The 27207-nt window shown below is 39.8% G+C and overlaps 2 protein-coding genes across 2 annotated transcripts; both read right to left on the bottom strand.

Moving 5' to 3' along the window:
- Positions 1 to 49: 49 nt before the first annotated feature.
- On the bottom strand, positions 50 to 16118 carry LOC306759747 (regulator of nonsense transcripts 1-like). The gene is made up of 24 exons (XM_079245472.1): positions 15777 to 16118; positions 15281 to 15423; positions 14583 to 14672; positions 14064 to 14231; positions 12974 to 13154; positions 12669 to 12830; positions 11560 to 11644; positions 11229 to 11327; positions 10258 to 10366; positions 9931 to 10090; positions 9411 to 9529; positions 9126 to 9290; positions 8556 to 8670; positions 7690 to 7833; positions 6532 to 6745; positions 6290 to 6407; positions 5778 to 5934; positions 5444 to 5586; positions 5001 to 5175; positions 4339 to 4420; positions 4095 to 4259; positions 3642 to 3850; positions 3319 to 3441; positions 50 to 2747 (listed from the first exon to the last, which is right to left on the bottom strand). The coding sequence occupies exons 1-23, from the start codon at positions 15945 to 15947 to the stop codon at positions 3322 to 3324; spliced, it is 3294 nt and encodes a 1097-aa protein (XP_079101598.1). The 5' UTR covers positions 15948 to 16118; the 3' UTR covers positions 50 to 2747; positions 3319 to 3321.
- Positions 16119 to 17857: 1739 nt separating this feature from the next.
- LOC306760019 (pyroglutamyl-peptidase 1-like) lies at positions 17858 to 26531 on the bottom strand. The gene is made up of 5 exons (XM_079245773.1): positions 26398 to 26531; positions 24616 to 24668; positions 23460 to 23576; positions 22797 to 23029; positions 17858 to 20579 (listed from the first exon to the last, which is right to left on the bottom strand). Exons 1-5 carry the CDS (start codon positions 26429 to 26431, stop codon positions 20384 to 20386), a joined length of 633 nt encoding a protein of 210 aa, XP_079101899.1. The 5' UTR covers positions 26432 to 26531; the 3' UTR covers positions 17858 to 20383.
- Positions 26532 to 27207: the final 676 nt, after the last annotated feature.

The raw sequence follows: 27207 nt of genomic DNA, 5'->3' as shown, positions 1-27207 counted from the left end.
CCAGAAAATAAACTTCATACCATTAAAAAATGGCTCAAACTGACGACCTTTATTGATTCAGTATAAGGGAACCACCATCCTGTGATGAAAAATCACTGCAAATGAGACTCATCACTTCAAATGTGTATCTACATCACACTGAATCTCTGCCTCGGAATCAACAATTTGGATGCAAACGTTTTAACAACGAAATGATCACTGCACGTTGCAACTGATTGTGGCTCAGAAAAATGGAAAAACATCAAAGCAATTGTACCAGGGCAGCAGTTTCCTATTAAAGCTATAACATGTTAAGAGTTCAGTGGAGCGGGTTGATATGTTAAAAATGATGCACGGCACAAACAAGATTTGTACAATGTCAACAAAAGCGGACTATTTTTAAGTCAACATGGCAACATCTACTTGGAGCGTGATTGTCACACGTCTGCAGAACTGAAAAGCAGGTGAGAAACAGATGTGGACTACATTCTTGCTGTGTTCAGAAAGTGTCTCTCCTCGAAGACTTAAATAACTACAACCCCTCGAACAGTTTCAGGTAAAAAAAAGAAAAAAAAAGCTGGTCTTAATGAAGAAAAGCAGCTTATGCCTCATTCCTGTAGTCAGCCAGTTGCTACAAAAGACAGATTTTTTTTTTTCACTAAAACTACACAAAATCGCCAATTAACACCCAACTGAACATCGTAACGGTGCGCACAGCAGCAAATCATTTGACAAAAGCAAAGTTCTAGATCAACTCGGGCTTCTGGTTCACACAGTTCTTCAGGAAGGTTTAATATAATAGAAATCTCAGGAGGAACTCTACTAAAAACTACATAATGGAGGCAAAACGGCTTCACACAACTCAAAACGTCCACTAAGGTAAAAATGATTTCTACCAGCCTAGTTTCGCTCCACAGAGAAGGAAGGTGGCTTTGTGTTAACACACCCCAGCTGTTGCGTTCACTGACCACATCGTTGCCTGATTAATCCAAGTAAAAAAAACCAGAAAAATCCTTTTCTGTGGGTTTCTCGAGCCCTCTGCTGTTTGGAAGGTTTTCGTATGCTGGTAGTCTAGTTGAACTACATTCATACTTGTGCTGCAGCTGTTTGATCTGAAGGTTGACTGGTTATAGGCACTGATTCTGGTTTCTCATTCCGTTTTCATTTCACCTCCTCCTCATCTGGTCAGTGCAGATTTCACTTGATTTTAACTCTACAGGAACCAAAAGTCTTGTTTTCAACCCAATTATCTTTGTTTCTTTCCCTATAACTGTAACATTTTGAGCAATACGGCCTGACTTGTCTGGACTGATGCAGTTGCTTCCTGTGTAAAAAGGCCAGTTTTACAAGGACAACTCGTGTAACCATCAGTTTGGACTGTAAAGTCCAAGAGAACCGCATTTCCCTCTCGGTTTTCGTCTGTGGCAATGACCTGAACTTGTTTCTTTCGCGTCTTCAGCCACCTTCCTTTTCTACTTTTTGGTGGATTGATTGCCACGACCGCCTGAAAGCCTCGTCTACCATCATCCCTCCTTTGTTTGCTTTCTTTCACCTCAAGCAGGGATTTGTTTTATGATGTGGATCTTCCACAATCCCCTGAGGAATCCCTCCGTGCAAAGCATTCAAGCTTTTGCCAATCTAAGCGTACAGAGTGCTGTTATAAAACAACAAAAAAAAACAACAACAAGCATCTGGTCCTGAAGCACAGCGAGACGTCAACAACCCGTGCTTTCAAAAGATTACAATAAGAAAAACGCTTTAGCTGAAACATCAACTGACACTGAGCTGAATATCCGATGCTGGTCGTGTTGGAGTTTCGCTGACTTCATTCTCAATTTTGTGCTCTGTGATAAGAAAGGTACTTCAGAAAAACTGTCCCATGACGACTGCGATACCGGCGGGATTCGCGTCTCATGTCCTAAAAAAAAAAAAAAAAACACAAAACAGTCCAGAATTCATTCCACCGCTGACGTGGCTGAAACCACCCCATTAAAGACCTTGTGAAGGAGCCAGTAGTTCTCAAGGCAAATGAAAGGTGTTTCAGACTCAAGCCCAGAAATCAGAGTTTTTATTTCCTCCCGGAGAGGGTGTGTCGATTCCTGCTTCCTTCTGAGGCTGCCGAGGTGTTTGGGCCCAGTTGAAGATTTTCCTCCCGTCATTAATCCAATTTGAAAAAGTCTGGGGCATAATCCAGGTTGTCTTGCAACCGATATCCAACGTGGGGATTTTCTTTGTGTATGTGCTGCCCGTTTGAAAGCTTTCTGCAACCATTTCTGTCCAGGCTAGACAATTATTTCTTCAAATTCCACTGAAAGCTTTGGTCCTCATCAGAAGACTAACGAAAAACTTCAATGGCTTTCCCGGAGGCTGTGGGTGGTTAGCTGGATTTCTTTTTGTTAGGGGGAGCTGAACCTCGTTTGGATTTGCTTGAGACCGTCGGTCTCTCCTCTGTTTCCCTCAGCAGCCCGACCAGACGCTGCCATCTCCTCGACTTCCCTCCTGGACTTTTCACGGGCATCGATTCCTGCCTCTCGCTTGTTCACGCGGCCTCTCTTTCCATCTCCCTGCCCATCTGTTGGTGCCGTCTCCTACGATCTTACTTCGCTCGCTGGTCATTGGTTTGGTTTTGCTATCCCGTAGCCTTCACAAGGTGGTGCTTCGGATGTAGCAGAGGAAAACAGGTATCCATTTTATGTTTTTATTATTTCCCAGATTAAAAAGCAGATGAACTAAGCTCAGCTCAAGCCTAGCTCCCTTCTTCAGGCAACCTAGAAAACAAAAAGGGTTTTAAAATAATTTCTTCCCACCCTTAATCATTTGCAGAAAGTTTTGGACAAGTTTTCCTAAATATCTGAGCCTTTTTACACAAAACAACATTTAGTAAAACAGCTTTCTGTCTTACTTTTCTCATTAAACATTAATATTAATGTGATTTAAATTAATGACAGGAATAACTCCTTCACATGCAATGAATAAAGGCTTCAGGTTCATTTTCTGCGTATGTGCGCCTAACTTTTTAACAACCCAGGCCCACCCAGCGGCGACAGCCGTCCAAATTTCATCTCGATTTTCTTGTTCACTTGGCTTCGACACAAAAAAATTCTGAAATTGGTCGAGATAAGAGATTTGCTCTGCGCTTTTCGCATTCGCAAGCTTCAGGGCCTTACCGAGACATGGACAGTGGGACTTGTTACAGACTTATCTTTACAAAAACACTTTCAGTAAGTCACTTTGTTTTTCCATCCTGACTCGCCTCACTTGTGCAATCACATTTTTAAACCAGAACACAGTTTGCTGTACCGCTGTGGATCAGAACCACAGCTGACGACGTGTACTTACACTTTAGTACTGTGACAGTCCAGTCACTCCGCCATGCTGGTAGGCGCGCTCACCCTGGTACGTGGAGTCCTGGGACAAAGCCACATCGATTTGGGACTTGAACTCGTCGCCCAGATAACTGTCCTAAAAAGTACGACAGAAAACGCAGCTTTAGTCATTCTTAAGCTTTGAGTTTTTGAAGGCAAAACATTCTGATAGCACAATAAAATATAGTGTATTGGACAAAGCAGCCCCAAAATTCACCTCAATAACTTAAAGGCTTCATCTACGTAAAAATCCACAGTACATAAATTATAATAAGCTGTATCTCCTCTCTTTGTTACCTGGGACAACTCGGGCTGGGAGAGGCCCGGTTGGCTCATCTGTGAGGGCTGGCTCATAGAGATATAACCCTGTGTCAGTGGCCCCTGAGAGAAAGGCTGGGAGGCCCCGTCCTGGCTTGCTTGGCTATTTGGTCCATTACCCTGGCTTGTAGCACCACGGACTCTCTGTCGGCCACTACGGCCAAGCTTACCCTTCATTGCACCACGACCTTGATGCGAGAAGAGAAAAGAAACAAAAAGAAAAGGCGATCACCAATATAACCAGCCGCCAGATAAAAAAAAAAAAACCCACAAAAACATTGTTAGAATTAAAAACAAATAAGAATAGTAAGGGAAATGGGATGAGCTAAGATAGGATGTGAAACTACACGACTTTACATTAGGAAGTCTCTCCTTACTGAAATAAACCTTTCTGCTTGCACTCCGTTCATGTCATGGTTTTAGTTACTGTACCTGCAGCAGGGCCGTTGGTCTGACCCAAGTAGCTAGGTGGAGGCATCGGAGGCATCACAAGGTTGAAGGGTATGGGAATATTCATAGCAGCCATGTGACCAGGCCCGGCCCCAATCATTCCGATCTGGTCGTGCGTTTGAAAGTACATGTTGGATGGACGTGCAGCTGAAGCAGGATATAAAGGCATTAAAAACAAAACAAAGCCTGAAAAACAGGCCTAGTAAACACAACGGTAAATATATACCAGCAGTGCTGCGATCGTAGGCAGAGCCAGGGATGAGGGCCTCGCGGGCATCGTACATCGCAGTACTCATAAAACGTCCACCCTGAAAGACACCAGTCACCATTACAAACATCTAGATCCTAAACAGATTATAAGCAATAACTAAGTATGAACTATTTAACCAGCAAACGCTGAAATTTGACAGAATGGAGTCAATATAGGATAGATCAAAGGTTTCAGTAGAGCTCATGTGATTTGATGTTCTGTAACCAGAAACTATTTGATAAGTATGTCAATGACACATCAACCTGAAGTACAATACATGGACTCTGAACCTCTGGACAGGGGAAGTGGCCAGAGGCATCACCTTTCCTGCACCTACGATGCAGTCTTTACTCTCCTCCCCAGGACGTTTTACAACCAGTCACATATAAACCTTGTGACTAAAACAATTCTGGCCACACAGGTTAACTTGAGCGACCAACAGAATGTCAGGTGAGTCGGTGACACCATGCAGCATTTATAAGCTCCACTAACTGGTTTAAACTGAAGAAACCTTTTAGATGAGAGATAAAACATCAGTAGAACCATGAACAAATCCAGCTGCATTTATTCAAGCTTTTTCGAGTACCGTGACCTGAATGACTTGAGATCTACACCAGCCTAGACAGTGTCATACTCACAGGATTGATGGTGTTGACCAGTTTGCGGGGCTTGCTGAACTGCATGAGGCTCTCTCTCAGGTTATTCAGGGGTCCTTCCACGAGGACTTTCTGCTCCTTGTAGTTGTTCAGCAGGTTATTCCACAAGGGCTGCTTGGAGAGGGCTTTGGGATTCCCCACAATGATCACACCATACCTTTGTGCATAACAGACATGTATTCAGATTAGTGGCTTGGGTAAGGATTTTTCAGGGTAATATTCACAAAATAATTGATATGATGCAACTTGTGAAGAGTGGAGCAACAGTAATTTACTACATTGAAGCAGCAACATTAAGGATCCTAATCCTAATCTGGTGTAGTGTAGCTGGGATTTACATGAAAAGATCATCATTAATAAACAAGATGACAGTTTGATGTTTTGACTCTATGCTTTGATTCCTTAAAGTGTTCTGAGATTGTTACTTGGCTCTGGTCAGCGCCACATTGAGACGACGAGGGTCATTCAGGAAACCGATGCCTTGGTGCTCGTTGGCACGAACACAAGACAGGATGATGAAGTCCTTCTCTCTGCCCTGGAACGCATCCACACTGGCTATTTCCACTTGCTGTGGTGGGACACAGAACAATGAAAAACTGCATTGTAAGAACAGAATTAATTTTGTTTGTTCTCATAGAATAAATGATGAACCGGGATAAGATGATATGGTGAAATTATGTTTGCTTTCACTAACTACTTTGTTTTGAAACATTTCCACAGAGTAAATCTCATCATTGAGCATAATCAGGTGTCTAGTACCTGATAGAGTTTGGTGTGAAGGGAGCCACTGAACTGCATGTACTGGACCAGGTAGGAGCGCTGACCCTCATAGGGAGTGATGATGCCGATCTGATCAGGTTTGGCTCCTGCCTTCAGCAACCTGGTGGTGATTTTCTCTACATTGGCTGCCTCAGTCCTGAAAACAGAACCATTATTTAAAAGTCTGCACTGCTTGATGAGGGAAAAGCAACTAAAAACAAAGGAAGACTGGTTTTCTAAGATTATGTAATAACTCAATAATAAACAGAAACATGCTGCAGTCCATGGTTACTCCTCTGCAACATAATGCTTTGTTCTTTATGTTTGTACATAACATTCCTGCTCAAACTCATTGATAAAGTCTTTTTACACCAATGCTGTGCACCTGGCAAACTTCCACCCCTGAGTTATCAATTCCCCAAAAGCAGCACTCAGCTCTTTTGTATATTGTGAATTATTTACATCTTTTGGTTAAATAATGCAAAGTAATTCTAGAAAATGTGTGATGTTACCTGTTGAGGTATGAGGTTCCAGAGCTGGCAATTTCCTCCTGACCCTGTGTCACATAGAAGAACATGGGCTTATCTGGCTGAGGCCACTGGAAGTCAAAGCCTTTCTTGATGCGATCAGCTGCAGAAAGATGAAGAATACATGACGTTTTATTTTATTTTGTTTTCTTTTGAAGATCCAGAACCTGCTATGTGAAAACAAGGAAAGTGTGTTTGCTTTTTTTTAGAGGAGATTTTGCACAGACCTGCAGTGACACCATTCTGCAGGGAGCCCTCATAGAAGATGTTGGAGGGAAAGGCACTGAGAGCTGGGTGCATGCGGTACTGGACCTGGAGGCGAATTGGTCGGATTCCCAGTACCACCAATCGCTCAAACAGAGACTGAGAGAGTCCAGCTTTAGCTGCCTTCTTACACATCACAACAGGACCAAGCTGGCAGTGGTCACCCACAAGAATGAGCTGGAAGAAGAGTGAAGGACACATACAGGACAATGAAGCTAGAATAAAGCTGTAAAAGTCATTTCTAAGACGGTATAATGTGATCCTGGGGTGTTGTGGATCCGCTGCGGAGTGGTTCTGCCGGGCTTTCCTCCTGCCACCCTATTCCACCAGAAGCCTTTCATAGTGGAACGTCTCAGTTGGACTCCCAGTATACTTGATTATGCGCATCACAACTGTGTGCTTGTAGGTTATAAAGGCAACAATAAACTAACAAAGAAGTGATGTGGCCAGTCCGAACAGGTCTCACTTGCCTGGGTTGGGATGCACTGTGCCAAAACATTACATAATGGTGCTGCTTTCCATCTCCGAGATAAACACATTGCTGTCCATGGTGTCAGGCGACCTGTCCAGGATGTATACTGCCTCTCGCCCACTCATTGCTGGGATAGGCTCCAGCTTCCCTGTAACCCTTCATTGAACTCCGGTGTGATACAACGATGTAAAGTATAAAGTGAGACGCTCTCTCACCTGCTGCCGTGGTGTCAGCGCTGGCGGTAATGAGGAAATGTTGATCTTTCAGAGTAAAATGCAATTCAAACTCTTTAATTTGTAAAATTTCCTCTTCGCTTTTTACGGACTGACTTCCTGCTTGAACGATCTGTTCTGCTTAAATTCCCACGGTTTCATGGTTTCTCTGAAATGCACCGTGGTAAACCTGCTGGAACCATTCTCATTGTATAGAGTTACTGCAATCTGCCATGAAGGGGCAACACAACTGAGAGGTTAAAGATACAATTAACCTGTTATGAAAACAGGGAAATATAATTTATTAAAGTGGTCGTTGTAGTCGTCTGTGGCAGCATCAGTGATCGGATCAACTTATTTTTGTAATGAAGTTGTTGATCGTTGAGCAGCTTCTAGGATAGAGTTAAGATGTCTGGGCTGTGTACGTATTGCTGTACCTGTTTGGCTCCCAACACGACAGGCACCATACACTCAGGCTCAGTGGCCTGGGTACTTTCATCGATCAGGATGGAACGGAACTGCATCTTGGCGAGACGGGGATCTCCAGCCCCAACACAGGTGCAGCAAATCACATCAGCATTCTGGACAGAGAAGAAAATCACTATCTCTTAGGAATGTCACAAGCTGTGTCAGCAGTCCAAAGGATTGTTACAGGGTGAAATAAAGCAGATCATTATTAGAGTTTTCCTTTATAGTCCTCTGGTGTGTTTTATCAACCCAGCCTCCTGGTGTTGTAAAGCACTGTTTCCTTCACCACATCCAGCCTCTAATGGTTTTTTGCACATGTACCAATCAATGCCTGCATCTACCTGCATATACAGAAATGTCTGAAATGCAAACGAGTTCAAATCATGACGATCACACAAAGAAATAGGAGAGTAAACACTCTTCTGCCACAATGATGTTCTCTAAAGGCTCAACAGGACATTTTAATAATAACATTTTTTGGTGACGATGATGCCAGACTTTTTTTTAGCAGTGTGTTTTCTAGTTTACGCAGCTGAGTTAGCCTGTGTTGCATGAATTGATCTGTAGTTTAATGACGTCATCACCCTGGAAATGTGTTACTTTGATTACATTTCCTATTAGTGTCAGAAAATCTACTGATATTATCATGAATTATGGCACGTCTCTCTACTCTTTAGCAAAATGTCACTGCTGCAAAAACAACTGCGATCATTAGGCAACAACAGCAGCTTTTTCAGTAACAAAGCCATTTATGGATTGATATCAACGGTGAGAAAGACGACACCTGATCAGCCCATCACACTCATTCGCAGTGAAAACTTTGAGCGCTTCTCACCATGAGCAGCTCCCTCTCAGCAGTGCGCTTCAAAGCCCTGTAGCGTTTCTCATCAGCCGATGACAGCTCCCCAGTTTCATCCTTCAGCTGCTGCAGTTTCTGGAGCTCAGGCATGCTATGGAGAGTACAGCAGGTATAATCTGTCACTGACATAACCGAATACCCAAACTTATTCCCACCTAACGGTGGTACCCTGTGATCACACGATGTTCTTTAAAATGTACAAATAGATTGGATTGTAGCAATCTCCATTACAGAAACATCTTTGGGTCTATGACCATTCAGGCTCTAATCCTCACAGAAGGAAAATTAAATAATGCAATACTGCAATTGAATTAAGAACATTTTGTCCAATTTTGTTGACAGTGGTTTTTTTTTTATGCCCCCACCTCCACGGCATACTTTCATCCTGTTTGCAAATGTGTGCCTGTTCTCAGTACCAAAAAAAAACCAAACAGAACATCAAGTTCAAAGTACGGAAAGCTAAAGAATCCTAAAGTCAAAGTCCCACTATAATAATAATGAATCAACAATTTTAATCACTAATTTAGTTATCTACATTCCACTGACCTGTCCATGTTGCTGATCTGATTGTGGAGCGCCAGAAAAGACACTGGTGACTCAATGGCCTCCCGACTCTTAGCACACAGCCTGACAACCTTCAGGCCAGTTTTGTCAATCTTCTCAGTCAACTGGTCCACGGCGATATTACTGGGAGCACACACCAGAACTGGCCTGCAGGAAACATGCATCATAGAGAGAATCAGAACATGAGAAGTTTTGCAAAATAGGAATTATAAAAGATGACATAACATTTCTAAGATTGCAGGATGTTCAATGAATTTTGTGTTTTACCCATTTCCCTGTCGGGACAGATGATATACAATTGTGGCAGATGTGACTGTCTTCCCAGTTCCTGGAGGACCCTGGATTAGACTGAGAGGCCTCTGCAGTACTGTCTTTACAGCATACACCTGTGTACACACACACACACACACACACACACACACACACACACACACACACACACACACACACACACACACACACACACACACACACACACACACACACACACACACACAGACACAAACATACCAGCATAAGAATAAAGTAAAAATTAAGCATGCTGAGGGTTAAATACATTAAAAAGAACAAAAAAAACAAACAGGCACTTGTAACTTAAATGACTATTAGTGGAAGTAAATATTTTTTATTTGAATAAATAATTGAAAAATGCAATGTACACAAAAACAAACAGTTTGTGAAGCAACAATACTACACTGGGTTTATCACACCTGGACACAGCCATTTTGTCTTAATTAATAATAATTGAATAACAACACTAAAAAGGCACTGTGTGTTCAAGTCTGACCTGTGAGTGATTGAGGTCTGGCAGGCCCTGGGCAGTGAAACGCTTTGGCAGCTGGCACTTGATGGTGACATCCTCGACCTCATGCCCCAGGAGTTTGTGGTAAATGTAGCCGGACACAGAGGTCTCATCAACGGCAAACGTTTTCAGGGCACTCTGCATCCTGCAGCAATATTAACAGAAATGTTAGCGGCCATCTCAGTAAATCTGGCTTTACAAAAACGTTTTTTAAAAAAAAGAAAAAAACTTACTGTATTACAATATAGTTAAAAATTAAAATTAAATGCTCTCATCATTTTTTAAATGTAAGTTAATAACATTTTGGACTACCTGTCAAAGGAAGTGGATTTCCATACAAAGTCCACCTGGAAGTTGTGTGGGATTTCCACAGGTGCTCCAACACTGCTCCGCAGCTCAATGGCAATTTCATCACCATAGTCTTTAGACACAAGATGTTAAAGAAAGCCTAACTTATCCTAAAATGATTTCTTGTAGGTATGTGGTAGTGAATGCAAGTGAGCTGGGGTAAACTATACTTATACAACATATTATGTAGCATTAGGGCTGGGCGATATGACCAAAATCTCATATCCCGATATAGCTCATTTAATATCCCCATAACAATATACTTAACGATATAAAGTTGTTTGTGTAATTTTGTGTCAGTCATCAGGTATTTGTCAGATGTGCTTGGCAACGGCAGCAGTGATCTCTTTCCATCTGCAGCAACTATGGCCTTATGGCATTTCACTGGTAAATGCCTGTTGCAGCGTTTGCGTCTGGAGTTTATTATGAGCGGTTTAGCCGCCACTTGACGCTGATTTTGCGGCTTTTGCTTGTTGACTCTATTCTTTATTCTGTATTCTCTGTCCTGATTCTTGCGTAGGTGATAAAAATGACTTAGTTGTGTTGGAGTCCGTTGTTGGGACTGAGAGCTATTTTGTTGTCGGTTCCACGTTGGTCTTTTTATATCCAAACTGCATCCATGCAACAAAAATTTCCCCTCTTTTAGGAACAAGCGCATCATTGGGTTGGCTGGACATCTTTTAGTGAATTATCCTGCTCTGAAATATGTTTGCTACCGTCTTCCTCCATGTTTGTTTATGTATTGCAGTGTGCATGCCGTAAAGCACATCTTGGCATAAAATACTGCAGTATTTTATGGCTTATCATGGCTTAAACAATAGAACCTCATGTGAAACGATGGACATTTTCTATCATCCAAAAGATATATATCATCATATCGCCCAGCACTATGTAGCATACAACCTATATGCAGCTGCAAACATTGGAAAGGATACTGTCAGGGACTTTGATGACATGGCCAATGCCCTTCCACAGTGGTGCCAGGTCTCCCTTGTACCGCAGGCAAATCTCATCCCCTTGCATCAGCCGCATGTCTGGGATTGACAAAAACAAAACAGAAACAAAAACATAACCTGTGAAACAGATTTATACTGAAAATGACAGGAGAAGCTGCACTACCCATAAACCCTTGGTACAAAAGGCTATACAGCACACATGCCACTGCCCGATGAGACCAGGGAGGTTGTGTTAAATTCTCACAAATGATGGAACAAGAAAGGCAACACAGAGTCACTGGAAAGGAAAACAAGCTCAGATATTTACTACCTGAATCTGTCTTGGGCAGTGTGAAATATGCAATCCGCTTTTTGTTCAGCCCAAGGTCCCATCGGACTGTTATATTGTCTTGGGTCTAGAAAAAGGAAGGCAAAGTACATCAGCCATAATAGTACAGATAATATTATTAAATGATCATGATATCAATGCAACTGTGTACAAACAACAACACAAATTAATTTCAACAATAAAAAAAAAAAAAAAAAAAAAAACAAAACCTCAAGTCAGAAAAATAACGTCAGTGACCAAAATGCAAAAATGTCTTCAATTCTGTGGTCTTCATGGGGCGGAACAATGAATCATTTGTAAATCGAAAATTGCATTATGAAATTTTAGAATTGGCAAATCACAAGCAGTGGGATTCATTTTCATGTGCTACGAAGCGCCTGATCCAGGATTTAAACCTGCTGCTGCTATGGTTTTAAAAATCCACTCCTTCAGTCATAAGTCCCGTCCTCGTTCCTGTGCGACAGTTATTTAGGATGACCAGACGCCTTTCACCTGGACACATCCTCTTTATGAAAGTTGAAAAATGCATCTGCCTGAGATTTCAAAATTGTCTGATTTTGCTTTATCTCAGCCTCAAATGTGTTTGTTTGATTTGAGTCTCGTTTCCTTTCCCACACTTGATTTATTTCATTCACTCTCTCACAGCCAGTGTGTGTGTGCAAAAATAGAAATGAGGCGCTGTGATGTAAATAAGAAATAACATCAGGTTGTGTGACTTTTACAAGGTCAACGTATAAGACTGCTGTAAAGGAAACGCAACTTTCGGGCTTTGGTAAGTAAAGTGAAGCCAATCATTGCTCAACTTTGCATCATTGCATTAGAATACAGAGCAGTTCATACTTTGATGTCACGCTATGCATTAATCCTCCATCTAACATAGAAAATATTATTCCACATAACACTGTGTGGAAGCTGCAATTAAAAAAAGATCAAATCACAAATATTTTCCTAAAACTCACAATCAGAATTATTTTCCATTTTGTTCAGGCCTAGCCTTCTGTGGTAACAGCAAAGTTAAATAATAATGATAATGCTCACTGCAGTTTCAGTTTTCTCAAGTCTCCATTACACAAATAGTCTTCGGTTGGTACCTGCGACTCCTTAAGCTTCTTGTCATAATCAGCTTCCAGTTTGACCAAAGGACCGAAGATGTTTTGGTACTGGTAAGCATCCTCGTAGCGCAGCAGCACATGCTGGGGCTCCTCATCCACTCCAGGTTTCTCCAGGTCTTCTAAGGTAGCACCAGGGTTGTCCTGGAAGGACAAAAAATAAGTCAGAACTACGACTCAAACAATGACATCAACTTAAACACCCCATACTACTCACTGACAGCCTTTAATGTTTTAAACACAGCTATGAACAACTAACCCCCCCGAGGACAAGCGACTGTGTATACCTTCCAGAGTTCTTCCAGCTTATTGATCTGCTGGGCGGTGATCTGACGGGCTCGAAGTTGCTCCTGTTCTGATGGGATCTTCACAAGCCAGGACAGAAAACAGCGGTCCTGGATCAGTGGCTGCCACTGCGAGCTGTCCCAGTTAATGTCTTTTAGGCTGCTCTGGCTGGCACAGGGCTGCCTACATGGACAGACGAAGTTCACACAGAAAGAGAAACTTTGTTGAGGTGGAAAAAAACTAATTTTCCAGGACTGAGCAGGTGACTCAGTGTGATCTTTGGTGAGTGTAACACAGTATATAAGACCAACCACAGGCTACCTGGCTGGACTCACTGCTGTTCTGCTCCATCACTGTCAAACACACTAAACTTTCAGAACTGCCCTGAATTATGGTATAAATTGTGTTTCCACCTGCTCAACACATGTCCATCTGCAGCTTTAGCTACCTTAGAACCAAAGTTTGATCTGTTTGTTTAACTAGATCAGTGAAAAAAGGGCTTCTGCTGCTCCCACTCTTCGGCAACTGTTATGGACAAAGATCTCTCTTTTATGAGCTGAAAAAAGCCTGGAAATAACATTCCCCATCAAATCAGGACTATAAAATCACTCACAACCACCATTTGGCACATATTTACAGCCGTGGCCATTGATGTGGCCTCCTCCAACCACAGCTTTCTCCTTTTGTACAACTGTGTGATTGTCTTTTGATAACTATGTTTCTGCAGAGCAGGAACCTGTTAGAAATCAGTTTTTGCTGACTCGGGCCTGATTGTTTTTAATCCTTTCCTGCGTAAAATAATGTTTGGGGCCTTTGAAAAGAGGATATATTTATTGCTACCAAGGACTGATTGCGATTACATGCAAGTTCCACAGACAAGAATATAACAGCATTATCACAGCTTTATAATAAACCAGGAAGGCACTAAAAAGTTGTACCAACTTTTCATTTCATAAGCAACATTTTTCGTCAGGTACTAAAAACATGGATCAACTGCAAAATTTCAACTTTCATCAGCTATTTAAGAGTATAAATAGTTATGGTAACATAACAATATTTTACAATACAAACACAACACCTCCTGCAACTTACCTGCACAGAAGCACCACCACAGAATCGGCTTTGGCTGGAATAAAGCCCAGGAGAAAGACGTTGCGGCAGCCACAGTTGTAACACTCAAGCACTGTTTCGCCCAGCGGTCCATCTTTATGCAGCGTCACCTCTTTGCACTTGGCCCTCACCATGTGGTTCACAATGTGGCTGGAAGTAAAAAAGTAGGAGAGAAACCACTAAGAAAACAGTCAGAAGTTCACAAAGCTATTGACTGCTAAATTGATTATTTTCTATAGATCAGATGGAGAAACAGAACAAAAACAGGAATGTGAGACTGTGTTATAGTGGTGAACAAATTGTATCCATGCGATTAGCATGGATTTACAGTTGTTTGGTTCTTCATAATGCAAACAGTAAATACGCTTGAAGGGTGTTAAAACAACATCTAGCTCTTACACCACACATATTTTTCCAATTTGATCATTGCTGTTTCAGTTCAATATTTTGTCTACCTGAGTTATGTTAAGATGTGAGATTAAGGATGAGGAGACTACATACCTCCCAGATGTGTTGCCACGTCCATTACAGAACCACTTCTTGCTGGTATTACAGTACACCACACATGCTGGATCATGGATACCACAATAGCTGCAATACCAAACAACATTTGAGAGTTTTCAGCACTTCATAAGAATAAAAAATAGATCAATCACACTGATTACAGGCTGAAGACCACAAAATGTCAAATTTGATAAGCAACTCTATGTCCTAGATCATTTATGCTCAATGGATTCAGTACCACATAGTCTGTTTCATTTACAAATGTTGTTACTTTAAACACAACTCTTTCCTTTGCACTTTAAAAATAATAAGTTTCTCTATAATCAATTTAAAAATCCTTCATGCATCTAGAACTGTTTAGAAACAACCAGTAAAATAAGTACAGGTGTTATGTTTAAGCACCACTCCTCTTCTTGTGTACATAAGCTTTATTTGAATTACTTACTACTTTCTCTATATGTTTAACATACTTAAAAATGTTTCTGCTTAAATGACAAGTTATAAGATGTAATAGGCGTTCAATTACCAGCTACACTGGTTTGAAAACTTGTGAGGACAGTTCATTAGCCCTTTTTATCAACAAGAGATGCTGTAGAGTGCACTGATCTGTGTGTAAGTTAGGGAAAAACAAAATAAATGTAATGAGATGATGACTTCCTCTGTTATGTACTTGTGGCTGTTTCCTGTCACAGTACCTGCAAGCATGCACAGGGAGATCTTTGGTATAGTATGCATCTTCCTCGTCCTCCTCAAAGTTGAGCTCGCCCAACAAATGGCTTGTTTTGGCCACCGAGTCATCCAGTCCACCGTTGAGCAGACCCTCATCTGGACCATTTACCTGCAGTACAGACACGGACTGTGTGAGCAGAGAAATAACAAACAACCTCCATGCTAACGAAGAGCGGTAAAAGCGCAGAGGCGCACAGTGCGATGAAGCCAGTTTAATTACAACTTTACAGATTATCAGTGTTTACAAATCCCGTATCTGTTAGTGGAAGAAGTTTCCGCTGTCTAGTCTGCATTTATCAGTTAAAATAAACATGACAACACAACTAGCCCTACTTAGGGAGTTTAGTTTATTGTGTTGCTAAGTGCTAAGCTAACAGAGCTAGCAGCGGCTAGCAGAAAACACTGGCGAGCTAGCTAACGTCAGTACAAGTGTGCACTTCCGTGGAAATGAAAGCTTCAAACCTGGTTGTCAAGCTGGCTCTGGGTCTGGCCTTGTGTTTGCGTCTGGCTAGGGAGCGTAAAGTCGGTGAAGTCGTACTCGGAGCCCTGGGTGTCCGCTCCAATCAACTCCGTTTCCTCGGTGTCCAGGAAGGTGAGGGTCTGGGAGCTCGGCCCGTACGCCTCCACACTCATCTCTACCCGTAACTTTCGCTTTACTCAACGATTTCCGGGTTTATGGGAAGATCGCTAAAAATCCAAGCAGTCTAGAGTTTGTCGGTATTTGTTTTGAAGAACGTCACTTGGAGCTTGAATTTGAACCCAAATAAAAATGGGACTGATCAGAACCTCGAGAGCTTCTGCAGGTCCAACAGTCGGCGGCAGTGACGGACTTTCCTGCGCCGCGCAACGTGTGACGTTCACTGGGGGCTGGAGAGAAGATCGTCCATAACGCAAGAGTTCTCACTCTGACTGTTTTTACTCATTTCAAATACCACGACTGTTTGCTAGAAACAAACTCGCACCACATTACTGTCCATGTAGTTAATATTTTTCAATTAAGGGTCGTGTTGAGACTGAAGGCAAGGCAAGTTTATTTTTATAGCACCTATCATGTACAAGACAATTCAAAGTGCTTTACATGAATCATTAAAAGCATCACAGAAAAAAAAGCATAAAAGAAAAGACAAATAACAAAATCAAGGTAAAATCATAAATCATGTTAAAATAATTTAAAGTAGAATTAATTAAAAGTTACTGTGCAGATGTCATGCATAAGTGCATGAGAAAAGAAATGTTTTTTACCTGGGTTTAAAGGTTTCCACATTTGGTGAACGTTTTATCTCCACTGGCAATTTGTTCCATTTGTTTGCAGCGTAACAGTGAAATGCTGCTTCTCCAGGTTTAGTCTGGACTCTGGTCTGGACTAGTTGTCTTTGGATCGGGGAGCTCTGCTTGGTTTATATTCTCTGAACATATCACAGATGTATTCTGGTCCTAAACCATTCTGGGATTTGTAAACAATCAGCAGGATGTTGAAATCTGTCCTGTGATTGACTGGAAGCCAGTGTAAAGATTTTAAAACTGGTGTGATGTGTTCAGACCTCTTATTCCCAGTTAAAGCTCTAGCAGCAGCATCTGGATGAGCAGCAGATGTTTAAAGCTCTTTTCAGGAAGTCCTGTTAAAAGACCATTCCAGTGATCCAGTCTACTGGAGATAAATGCGTGGATGAGTTTCTCCTAATCTTTCTGGGAGACTAAACTTTTAATTCTGTTGACGTTTGTCAGTTGGTAAAAAGCTGTCTTAATGACAGCTTTTATGTGGCTGCTGAAAGTCAGATCTGAGTCTATCAACAATCCAAGGTTTACAGACTTGATTGCTGGTTTTGAGAGCTTGAGTCTCCAGGTGTTTACCAACGCTGACCCTCTTCTATTAAGCTTATCCCAGGGTGGTTTTTTACATATTGGATTGTAAATATAATTGAAATGATAAATAAATGATAAATTTTATTACTATAGGTGCAAATGTAATTTTGTTCAGTTGGTCAACAAAACATTTAACATGAACTGATGTAAAGCAAGCCTGAACACGTGTAAATGTAAGTTATTTTTGCAGGATTGCAAGTCCAGATGAAGACTAAATATACTTTGTTTCAATTCTTCTGTTCGTTTCAGCAGGCAGTCAAATAAGCATTTATCGTATTCACTATCAATTTTACAAAACATGGCAAAGCGAAGAAGTCCTTAGTTTCCACAGCAGAGTGGTGCCTCTTAACATTCTGCATTTCATGGTGGTTTTTAATGTTTGTTTTGCCATCTTCACACAACTGCCACGCAAATTACCTGTTTTCAGGTAAAATGATTACAAGGTGGGGCATATAAATTCAGACGTACAATAATATAGAAATGCATGTCTTCTTTAGTTTTCTTTATTTCAAAGCCTCTTTTACAAAGCAATATTACCAATGATACGGTGCTTAATGACACAGAAGAAACCATTGAGAGGATACTCCTAAACACAGGAACTCATGATAAATTACAAAGCCATGTTAGTGTACAACAGAGCACACACTGAAATCCTTTCTTTTTTTTTTTTTTTAAAAAAAAAAAAAAAGTAGTTTTGAGGTAGCCACATATCTGACTGGACACAGCATTAGTAATACATCTTTGAACTGACCCACTGAGAGTAAGTAAGGCCTTTTCAGGATACACATTAATGACAGCAAGGCACAGGAGAGACTTGGAAGTCAGGGGTCACCTCAAAGGTAAACTTGAGGCAAAAATTGTGCAGACAGCTTCTTCACAACCCTTTCACAACTTAGCACTCACAAAGTTACACAGTGAAATGTCAACACTGAAACAGAACTTAAATTATTTTTTAACTCCGACGGTTTTAAAGCCATATAGCCAATAGCATGTGTTGAAATGTAAAGAATATGACAAAATTTAGGTTGGGTAAGAGTTCAGTTGAGAGCTACAGGATCCTACAGTACTTTTTATGAAACACTTAAGTCTAGAACAGCAATAAAATGACTCAAACTTGCATAAAACTTCATGTGAACAGGTTTAGTATTATAAGCCTAGCTATATCAGTAAAAACCTACATCTGTGTCTTTCTCACAGTTCTGCTGGACTACAGAGATTGCTGACGGAGTAAATAGACTTTATGATCATAAAGTTTCCACTAAGTAAAATCAAGCTGAAGTAGTGTGAGGTGGCAAAGGCAGTCCTGTCTGCTCAGAAGTCAGGGAAACTCTGGCCAATATGTTGTAAAACAGACATAAAACCCAGTAATAATGCCATAAAACAGCTAATATACACCCGAAAAGTTACTATCCCAGACACAATGATGGAACCTTCAGCTACTGGTGTATTAATTCAGCACAAAGCAAAGCTCAGAAATAATAGAATAATTAAAATGACTAATAAAGCATTTCTTACATAGATCTCCATCATCATTGGGAGAAACAAGGTAAAAAATAGGATGAGTTTGTTTAAAAAGCTACAGGTTTCAAGTTAAAGTGACAGAAAACAAAAATACATTTTTAAAAAAAAAAAAAAAAAAAAAAAAAAAAGCAACCTTTCACAGTGTTTGAGAAATTCCAGGTTAAGTAAACTGTTGTACAAAAGCAGATAGTGCAACAGAAATAAAAATCAAGGCCCAGTTTTGACTGAACTTGCTGAATGTAGAGTCCAACTTCCATCAAATCAACTTTTGACACAACTTAAGTAACTACATGTGACTCATAGAAGAGGACATCAGGACGCTTTGATCGAGAAGCAATAATTTTGGCCGCACAACTATAAAAAGAAAAACAAATTTGGCCTTGATTTGCATATTTCTTGCATTTTTGAGCAGTTTTTCTTGTAACATCTTTATGATACAGATTATTAGACATCTTCACACACTGACAAATGCAAATAGAAAAAACTCAAGGCATTCCACTGCCTGATATTTGAGCATCTGTTTGAAGTTTGACAGACTTCCCTGGTGTAGGTCTAACAAACAACACTCCTACAGTATATAAAGTTTAGATTGTACAAAACATTTGTTTACTGCAGTTTTGCAAACATTTGAAACTGAAATTTCCTTCAAATTCTCTTTTCATGCAGCCAAAGAAAAAAAAAAAGCCCATTGTTAAAACTTAAAAGCCAAAACTATCCTCAACAGTTGTGCGGCAATAATAAAACCATCACGCATTCGGTGAAGGAGATCTGGAAAATAACATTGCACAGCCCAGGGCCAGATCTCAGTGGCAGACAAGTCTTTTTGTTTTCTGTCAGAATTGGGCCGAAAAAAAAACTGGGGAAGTATGAGCTGGAACCAACCCGTTCCCTGATTTAAATAACCTTTGTAAATGAAGGCAAATATACAACTTCTTATAAAGAAAAAGAACTCAAGAAACAATTCAACATCAAACAGGCAACAGGACAGGTAGGCTCAGGACAGCTGGGAAAGAAAAAGCATGTGAACAAAAATGAAATTAGCAAATAGTTTACTGCCAAACATTTCCACTTCTATCATAAAGTATTATGTACATTAAAAATTTAAAATATTTATGTGTGAATACCTGCTAAATGAAACATATTCTGGTGGAACAACGTTCAAATCATGAATGAAAAAAGGAGGGAAAGAAGCATTCTGATTTTACACGTCCCCAGATGTGTCCTCTATAACATCGGAATAACCCTAACTCTATAAGGTGCATTAATAAAAGTCACATTTGGGGCTAATCATTGTAATAGATCAATCATCTCTAGATCCAGTTGTGACTGCATATGAACACATGCAAGCAGCTCTTTGCTCCCGTGTTCTCATTTTCTCTCTTTAAACTGGAAAAATCAGAATGCTTCTTGTTCCTTGGAAGTTAGAGAAAAGCTCACATTTCAGTGTGACCAAGGGTTGTCTGTAGACTCCCATTTTATCTGCTCAGCACTGCGAGACTCAAAGACACAACTGGACGAGGTGTAACAACACGGACAGACGCTATACAACCTGGTCTGAAAAAGTCAATATGCCAAATTAAAGACAACAGTTAAAAAACAAAACAAGAAGTTTGGCTACTTGTGGTCAAGTGCAATTTCTCTTATGCAGTAAGGGTTGGAGAAGCTGGTTGGCATTTGGAGGACACTTAGTGAATGACTTGCTGGCAGTGGATCGTCTCCTCGGCCTGTTCCAGAAGCTGCAGCATTTCCTGAATGATGGCCTGCAGTGCGCGTCCCAGGTCTTCCCCGCTGTAAGGCTTTCCAATCGGAGGCACGTGAATGAAGGCAGAGCGGCCGTGGCTCATGTACAGAGATGTGTAGTAGGTGAAATCGCAAAGATACCTGTTAAAAAAGGAGATCATGAGTGAAGGAGCGAAATGACTTACTTACAAAAACAGAAATGCATGTCTTTACTGGACACAGCAGTGTTCCTTCTACCATTATTATAGGGGGGTGCCGTGTACCTCCTAGTTACGTTATTTAAGGTTAGCCTTCCAACTTTGTCCTGTTTAAAAATAAAAAAAGATTTTAATGACAGCAAGTCATTTCTCCTCTACTCCATTACACTTGGTGGTCTTCCATCCCAATGAACACACAAGGGGTGCCGCTGTACAGGGTGAAAATACTGTACTGTGACAGCTTTTGAGTCCTACAAAATGTATAATTCAGCAGGTCTTTGTAAAGGTTTTACAGATTGTAAATTCTAAAGAGCTGTTTTCTCCAACCAGAAAGCAAACTTCAGGTTTAGAGGAGGAAATTAAACTAATTTTAAAACAGTGTTCAATACAGAACAAGCTGAAAATATATTCACCTCTGTGGCTATAATCACATCAAATATCATTTAATTCAGATGATCATGCATTAGTTGCAGGTGCCGAATGTGTACAAGGAGTATGTACAATATTATCTAGATGGATGGCAGTTAACTAATAATACTCTGTATCATGAGGGGTCTTGAATTTAATTGTTTCTACGATGTACTGCAAAATGCATGTGTTCGATTCTTCTTTGATGCACCAATAAAACATAATCGATTATAAAGTGATGTAATCAACAGTAACAATGTGTCTTGATTTTTTAAATAGAAGAACAATAAAGTTCAAGAGTTGAAAACATAACTGTCGCTACATGTTCATGATAAATGTCATATTAAGGGCATTCAGTTTGATTGACAAAATATTTCTAATTAAAAATGAAGTTTTAAATATCTCACTGCTTGTATTAATTTATTTAAAAAAATAGTACCAATATGCAGTAGTTAAGGAAAAGATTATGCAACATGGAATCAAATCATTAATAAGATAATCATAATCGAATCGTAACCAGTGAAGATGTACAACCCCAACTATTACCTCTGTTTTTGGCCGCGTCAGTTTGTCTACCTGTTTGCAACACACCTTAAAAATGTATGGACAGATTTAGATTACATTTTCCAGAAATCTTTAGAAGTAGAATAAGGAACAGGTGATTAGAGTTTAGGGGAATCCAGGTTGCAAACATTTACCGCTACCAAATTTACCGCTACTTCACAAGGGCAAAATTAAAAGTTTACAAGTTGTTCCAGGCATATGAATGTTTTGTGGCAGGATGGGCATCAGACCTTCAGCTGTGGAAAGCCCCAAACTAAGTAAGTCCAGACTAAACAACTAAACATGGAGAAGCAGCGTTTAGCTGTTACGCTGCAAACAAGTGGATCAAACTGCCAGTGGAGATTAAACTCTCACCAAATGTAGACACTTTTAAATCCACATTAAAAACATTTCTTTTCTGATGCACCTATGCATGAAATCTGCACAGCAGCTTTGAATTAATTTTGCATTTAATTACTTTAATATAATTTATTATCTTATTGTGATTTCGCTATTTGTGTCGTCTTTTATGCTTTTTTTCCCACCATCTGTGACGCTTTTCATGTGTCATGTAAAGCACTTTAAATTGTCTTGTACATGAAAGGTGATATACATATAAACTTGCCCTGCCTTACATGTCAAAGGTGAGTTAAAAAAGAAAAACAACATTGGCAGATGACATCAATGCAATGTGAAAGTTTCGGTATGTATGGATGTTATATTCAGGCGTCAACATAACAATTACTTTTGTATCAGTAATTGTTATGTTAAAAAAATGAAAGTTCTTAAGGTGAAGTTGTCGTCATGATAGATCGCTGTGACACCATGGAGAAAGTTACATTTAATGAACATCCAACCAACTTCACTACAGCTGCATTTACACTGTGAGAAACTTAATTTGTTCATTTGCTGCTTGACACAAACGTGCTCACTGCACAACCAAGAGCTCTTCAACAATTTCCAGTTTTAAGGCAGCAACCTTTTATGCCCGTTGTTTGGAAAATGAAATCCCATCACTGGGATGTCGACTGGAAGCTTAGTTTATCCACGAATGTCACCGATGGGCAAGTCACATGATCAGTGATAAAAGCTGAGGTGTGCATCTAGCATGGTAATGTGAATATTTTATCCTTTGAGAGGATAAGCATTGAGATGAACAAAAAATCCTATAAAAGGGGAAAAAAAGGAAAAATAAACATATTAATATCACCTTCCAGCATCCTTGGAGACTGAAACAGCTACTCCAAGCCCTGATGCAGTCACTCTCTTGCAGACTGACTCCATGTCAATAACTGAGTTGATACAGTCTGGGCCTCCCACAATGCAACACTGTGAATCGGGACAGAAGCTGCTGTTGTCCAGACCCTTGTAGCCATGATTTCTCCCACACTTCTCAAGTGTGACAGTGGTGGCCATACCCGAAACGCCAACATGAACTACCAGCTGCACAGGAAAGAAAATAATAAAGAGAGAGAAAGTCAAAACTACTTGAATACCATTCACCTCTCTGCTAACACTCCTTTCAGCCCCTGAAGGGTTTATGAGGTAAAAAAAAATCCCCTGTAAGAAACAAAACCTGAGAAATCTACTTTCACATCATTCAACACGCAAATGTAACTACAAGAGAAACCAAAGCTAAATTTGACCTTCGCGTGGTTTCTGTTAAAGGTACATTCAAGCTCATAACTAGTCGTATTATAAGTGCTTGTAATTCAATGCAGTGTGTTATGCATACTTATGTATCACATTCTAGTTTTCTTATGGTCTCTCAAACTCAGTTAAACAACATTTAACAACAAACCCACAGAAGAAAAAATCTGAATCAACCTGACATTAAGGAGGACATATGTGGTAATATGCAGAAGTCTCTTACCTGTGGATGATACTGCTTCCATAATGAGGGAACCAAACTCTGGACTGTCTGGTACTCTACAGGTACCTCATATACATGCAATTCCACATGATTGCCCAGCCCGAGCTTCTTCAGCTCCTGTCAACATAAACAAAAACATACAAACTGAACATCTCTTAAGCTGTGCTAAAATGCAACATTATCCATAATTTTTCTAAGATGAAAATGTATTTGTTAATGATACAATAGAAACATAATCAGTTTTAAAGTGTTTTTAATTTTGCCATTTGTAAATTTGTTTAAGGAATTACTGTTTATTCCATCCTCGCCTGCTTTCTTGTCACTCATGCTAACTTCTCTGGAGTTAATTATAGAATGAAAGTGAAAAATATGGGTCAGTTTTGAGCAAGTAGGCTCCAGTCTCGGCCCATTTTTACTTACAGCAGAGATGTCTCATGATTGCCTTTCCATTTCCACATACCACAGTTTAACAATACGCAAAACAAACCAACAAAATAAACTAACAATATGTTAGTCAACTATGCATTAACTCATTCATAAAAGCTCTAAAACAAAAGCAGCAAATAAAATATGTAATCCCTTGTATCAAAAGAAAGAAATCTGTGTCAAATTCACAGGCACTGAACCAACACCTCCCCCTGTCTCCTTGCAGGACATGTAACCCTGGACACCCCCATTCCCAGACACACACACACACACACACACACACACACACACACACACACACACACACACACACACACAGATATTGAAAAGAAGCTAGTTTGACCACGTCTGTGACCCCGCCACAATGCACCCTTTTGTTCGCCTCTAATATCCTTATCAACTCCGTCTAGACACCCTGACAACCACCATCATCCCCCACATAAAGCTTCCAACAAATAACGGTGCATAGTGTGAAGCATCTATCAGAGCATCACATATCTGTCTCATTACAAACAAGTTCAAAAGCTGCCGATAGCATGATATATACAATTTCTTCTCTTTTTTTTTTTTTTTTTTAAATAGAATACACAACTATTTATATGTGCAAAATAAAAAGAAATAAAAAACATAAGAAAAACTTCACATTCACAATGTCAACAAGCCAAACAAAAAAATGTAACTGATAAATATGTTAATTGTGATGATTGTACAGATGAATAAAAGAAAATACCTGAACTGCTACCCAGCTGGCATTGACGGTGTGCTCTCCAAATGGCCCAAAACCTACAAAAGATAACAGTTAATTTGGTTGCTAAACTAATATAGAGAGTATTTTTTATCATAGAATCAGACACAAATAATTTTATTAAATAAAAAATGAACAAATGAAATTTAATGCACTGTGAAGTTTTACTCGTAGTGAAATAATTAGTATGCCAGCTAAATAAAAAAAGAGTGTTAAAAGTGAAATTCTGTAACTTAACTCTACAGAAAGTAGTATATAAACGCACTGCTTTAGAAAGAAACACAGTTGAGAGTTGACGTCAAAGACAAAAACATTAACAATTCAGTTAATTCTCAATAGATATTAAAGAAATATAAAACACTCTCCCTTTCTATTCAACACAAGTTATTATTAGTAAAAACCTCCCTTCATGCAACACTTCAAATAACTTAGACAAAAATATATGAGGAGCAAATGGACATTCACTTGGACTTGTTTATACAGGGATCTATGACTGATCCCCCTCCACTCCTCCTCGTCATTGGGTCAGCAGGTCCCTGGGGGTTGGGTGGAGAAAGGATCAGTCTGTCTGACAGGCTGCTGAAAAGGAGCAGAGCGAGGGGCCAGCAGCTGCCAGCCAGCCTGCTATTGTGAGAGTGAGTTCCCAGGCAATCTACACATCTTCTATGAGAAGAGACTGCGGGTTTCTGCACTCCTTTGTGTCTGAGAACACAAAATCTCTGCCTCTGTTACTTCTGCTAAAATTCCTCCTTAAAGACTCTAGTTTCTGCATTTATAAAACAAATTGATGTGGGTACAAATTAGCTGCACTGAGGGTGCTTTATTGAAAAACAAACCTGAATGTTCAATATTGCACATTATTACAGTATTACACATTATTGCATACAAGAAATTTGTACACATATTAATTTGTATTACTGTAAATATTTTATTCTTTAATGACTGTAGGAATGTTGACAATTAATCTAAGATTGATTGTTTTTTATGGTTAAAAGAAAAAGTACTATTTCTAGGGTTTTAATTTAAATAACATTATTGACAATAAACAAGACAGAAGTACTTTCATACAGAAACCAGGTCAGTCAGATGTAAATATTGGAACATGTAGGTTTATTGATGATTGCTCATGAAGATTTCACACAGATTAAAAAACAACTGAATGTCTGGACACCTGATGTTGACAATGTGCCCCACAGTTTGAATGTGAATTAAACTATTTAAAAACAGCAACTAAACAAAAAAAGGTTAGAAAATCAGATGTTTTGGGTAAAACTAGCTTTTAATGCCAGCTACATTCAATGTATACTTGACATTCCTATTTAATTTGTTGTTTGTATTAACTTAGAAATATAATTTGAGACTTTTTTAACTAAACGTGTTTAGAAACAATGCCACAATCTGCGTATTAAGAAAATTTTATTAAATTGACATAATATACAAATAAATGTTTTTATTTAAATCCAGCTACATTATCACCTTGTTTGCTACACTGATTCGTGTGGCCTTTCAGCAAAAGCCAAAAGAGAGATAATTTTACCTAAAATTATTCAAACAAACAAACAAAAAAAACTAAAAGACAACAGGTCAAAAGACAGGAAAGTTATTAAAGTGGCAAACAAAGCGTTTCCTTTTCCCCACAACTGCAGCACATAGCAGCCTGACGCCATTAAGGACGGAGCAGCTGTCATCTCTCCAACTTTTCCCCACTTCACCCGTTTCTCAAGCGACAATGAAGCACGACAATAGTGGTAAAAAGAAGAAACAAACCTGTTACGACCACAGTCCGTTTGTTGTTATCCATCTCTCAGCTTTTTCAGTAAAATCCGTCGCTCTTTCTCGGTTTCAACGCAGAACTACAATTGCACATAGAGCCGAAGCCTCAAACAGCTGACGACCCTTTCTGCAACCCTTGAAAGGGACCTGCTGTTTTCCTTCATTCTGCAGGCTGCGTGCCTTTTTACGTAATTACGTTAGCAGTGTGACGCAACTCTTCTTCTTCCTGTTTTACCAGGCAATACTGAGGCCTTGCTGCCCCCTTCCGACCAGACAGCCGCTGATTGGCAATCTATATTTTTATTATTTTCACTGATTCTTGCTTCATAATGGATAGAAGATTGAAGATAGTCCCTCGTAGATTTTTACGAATTACAAACAACTCTTCTTGTCTAAATTTAAATTATTTCCATATCAGCAGAGCCAGATTAAAAGTGCACAGGCTTTCTTTTTCCCTTTCCCACCGCAACATTGTGAATATCGTGAATTTCTAACATCTCTAAACCAGTGGTACCAGTAGCAACACACCAAGTGGGCCTGTGCCCACAATGCCCATTGGATAAGCTGGCCTTGCATATCAGGATCACACTTTTATATAAAATCGATAGAATCGCCTAATTTCCCGTACAAGCGTGGGACAGTAACAAAATTACACTTTCAAACTAACTGTGTTGCCTAAAACCCCTTCTTTAAGTTTAGTTTTTTCTGTTCGATCTACCATTTTGTCCTTTCTACTCCTATATTCTGCCACTCACATATGGCCACTATTATTTCCATAAAAAGAAATAAGTCACATCTGGTAAT

The sequence above is a fragment of the Telmatherina bonti genome (genome assembly GCF_933228915.1).
Source record: "Telmatherina bonti genome assembly, chromosome: 8".
Classification (NCBI taxonomy): domain Eukaryota; kingdom Metazoa; phylum Chordata; class Actinopteri; order Atheriniformes; family Telmatherinidae; genus Telmatherina; species Telmatherina bonti.
Note: the sequence above shows the minus strand (reverse complement) of the source record. Positions and strands in the feature narration are given on the sequence as shown.

Bases quoted from the DNA above. Each gene is read 5' to 3' on its own strand.
- LOC306759747 (XM_079245472.1), bottom strand. From the start codon at position 15,947: ATGAGTGTGGAGGCGTACGGGCCGAGCTCCCAGACCCTCACCTTCCTG. The intron at 10,367-11,228 runs GTATCCTTTCCA...TTGTGTCTAAAG, and splicing joins TGTCATCAAAGTCCCTGACA to ACTATGGTGATGAAATTGCC. The intron at 9,530-9,930 runs GTCAGACTTGAA...GTGTGTACACAG, and splicing joins CAGACCTCAATCACTCACAG to GTGTATGCTGTAAAGACAGT.
- LOC306760019 (XM_079245773.1), bottom strand. From the start codon at position 26,431: ATGGATAACAACAAACGGACTGTGGTCGTAACAG. The intron at 23,030-23,459 runs GTAAGAGACTTC...TTTCCTGTGCAG, and splicing joins GGAAGCAGTATCATCCACAG to CTGGTAGTTCATGTTGGCGT. The intron at 20,580-22,796 runs GTGATATTAATA...CTTTTTTAACAG, and splicing joins GTCTCCAAGGATGCTGGAAG to GTATCTTTGCGATTTCACCT.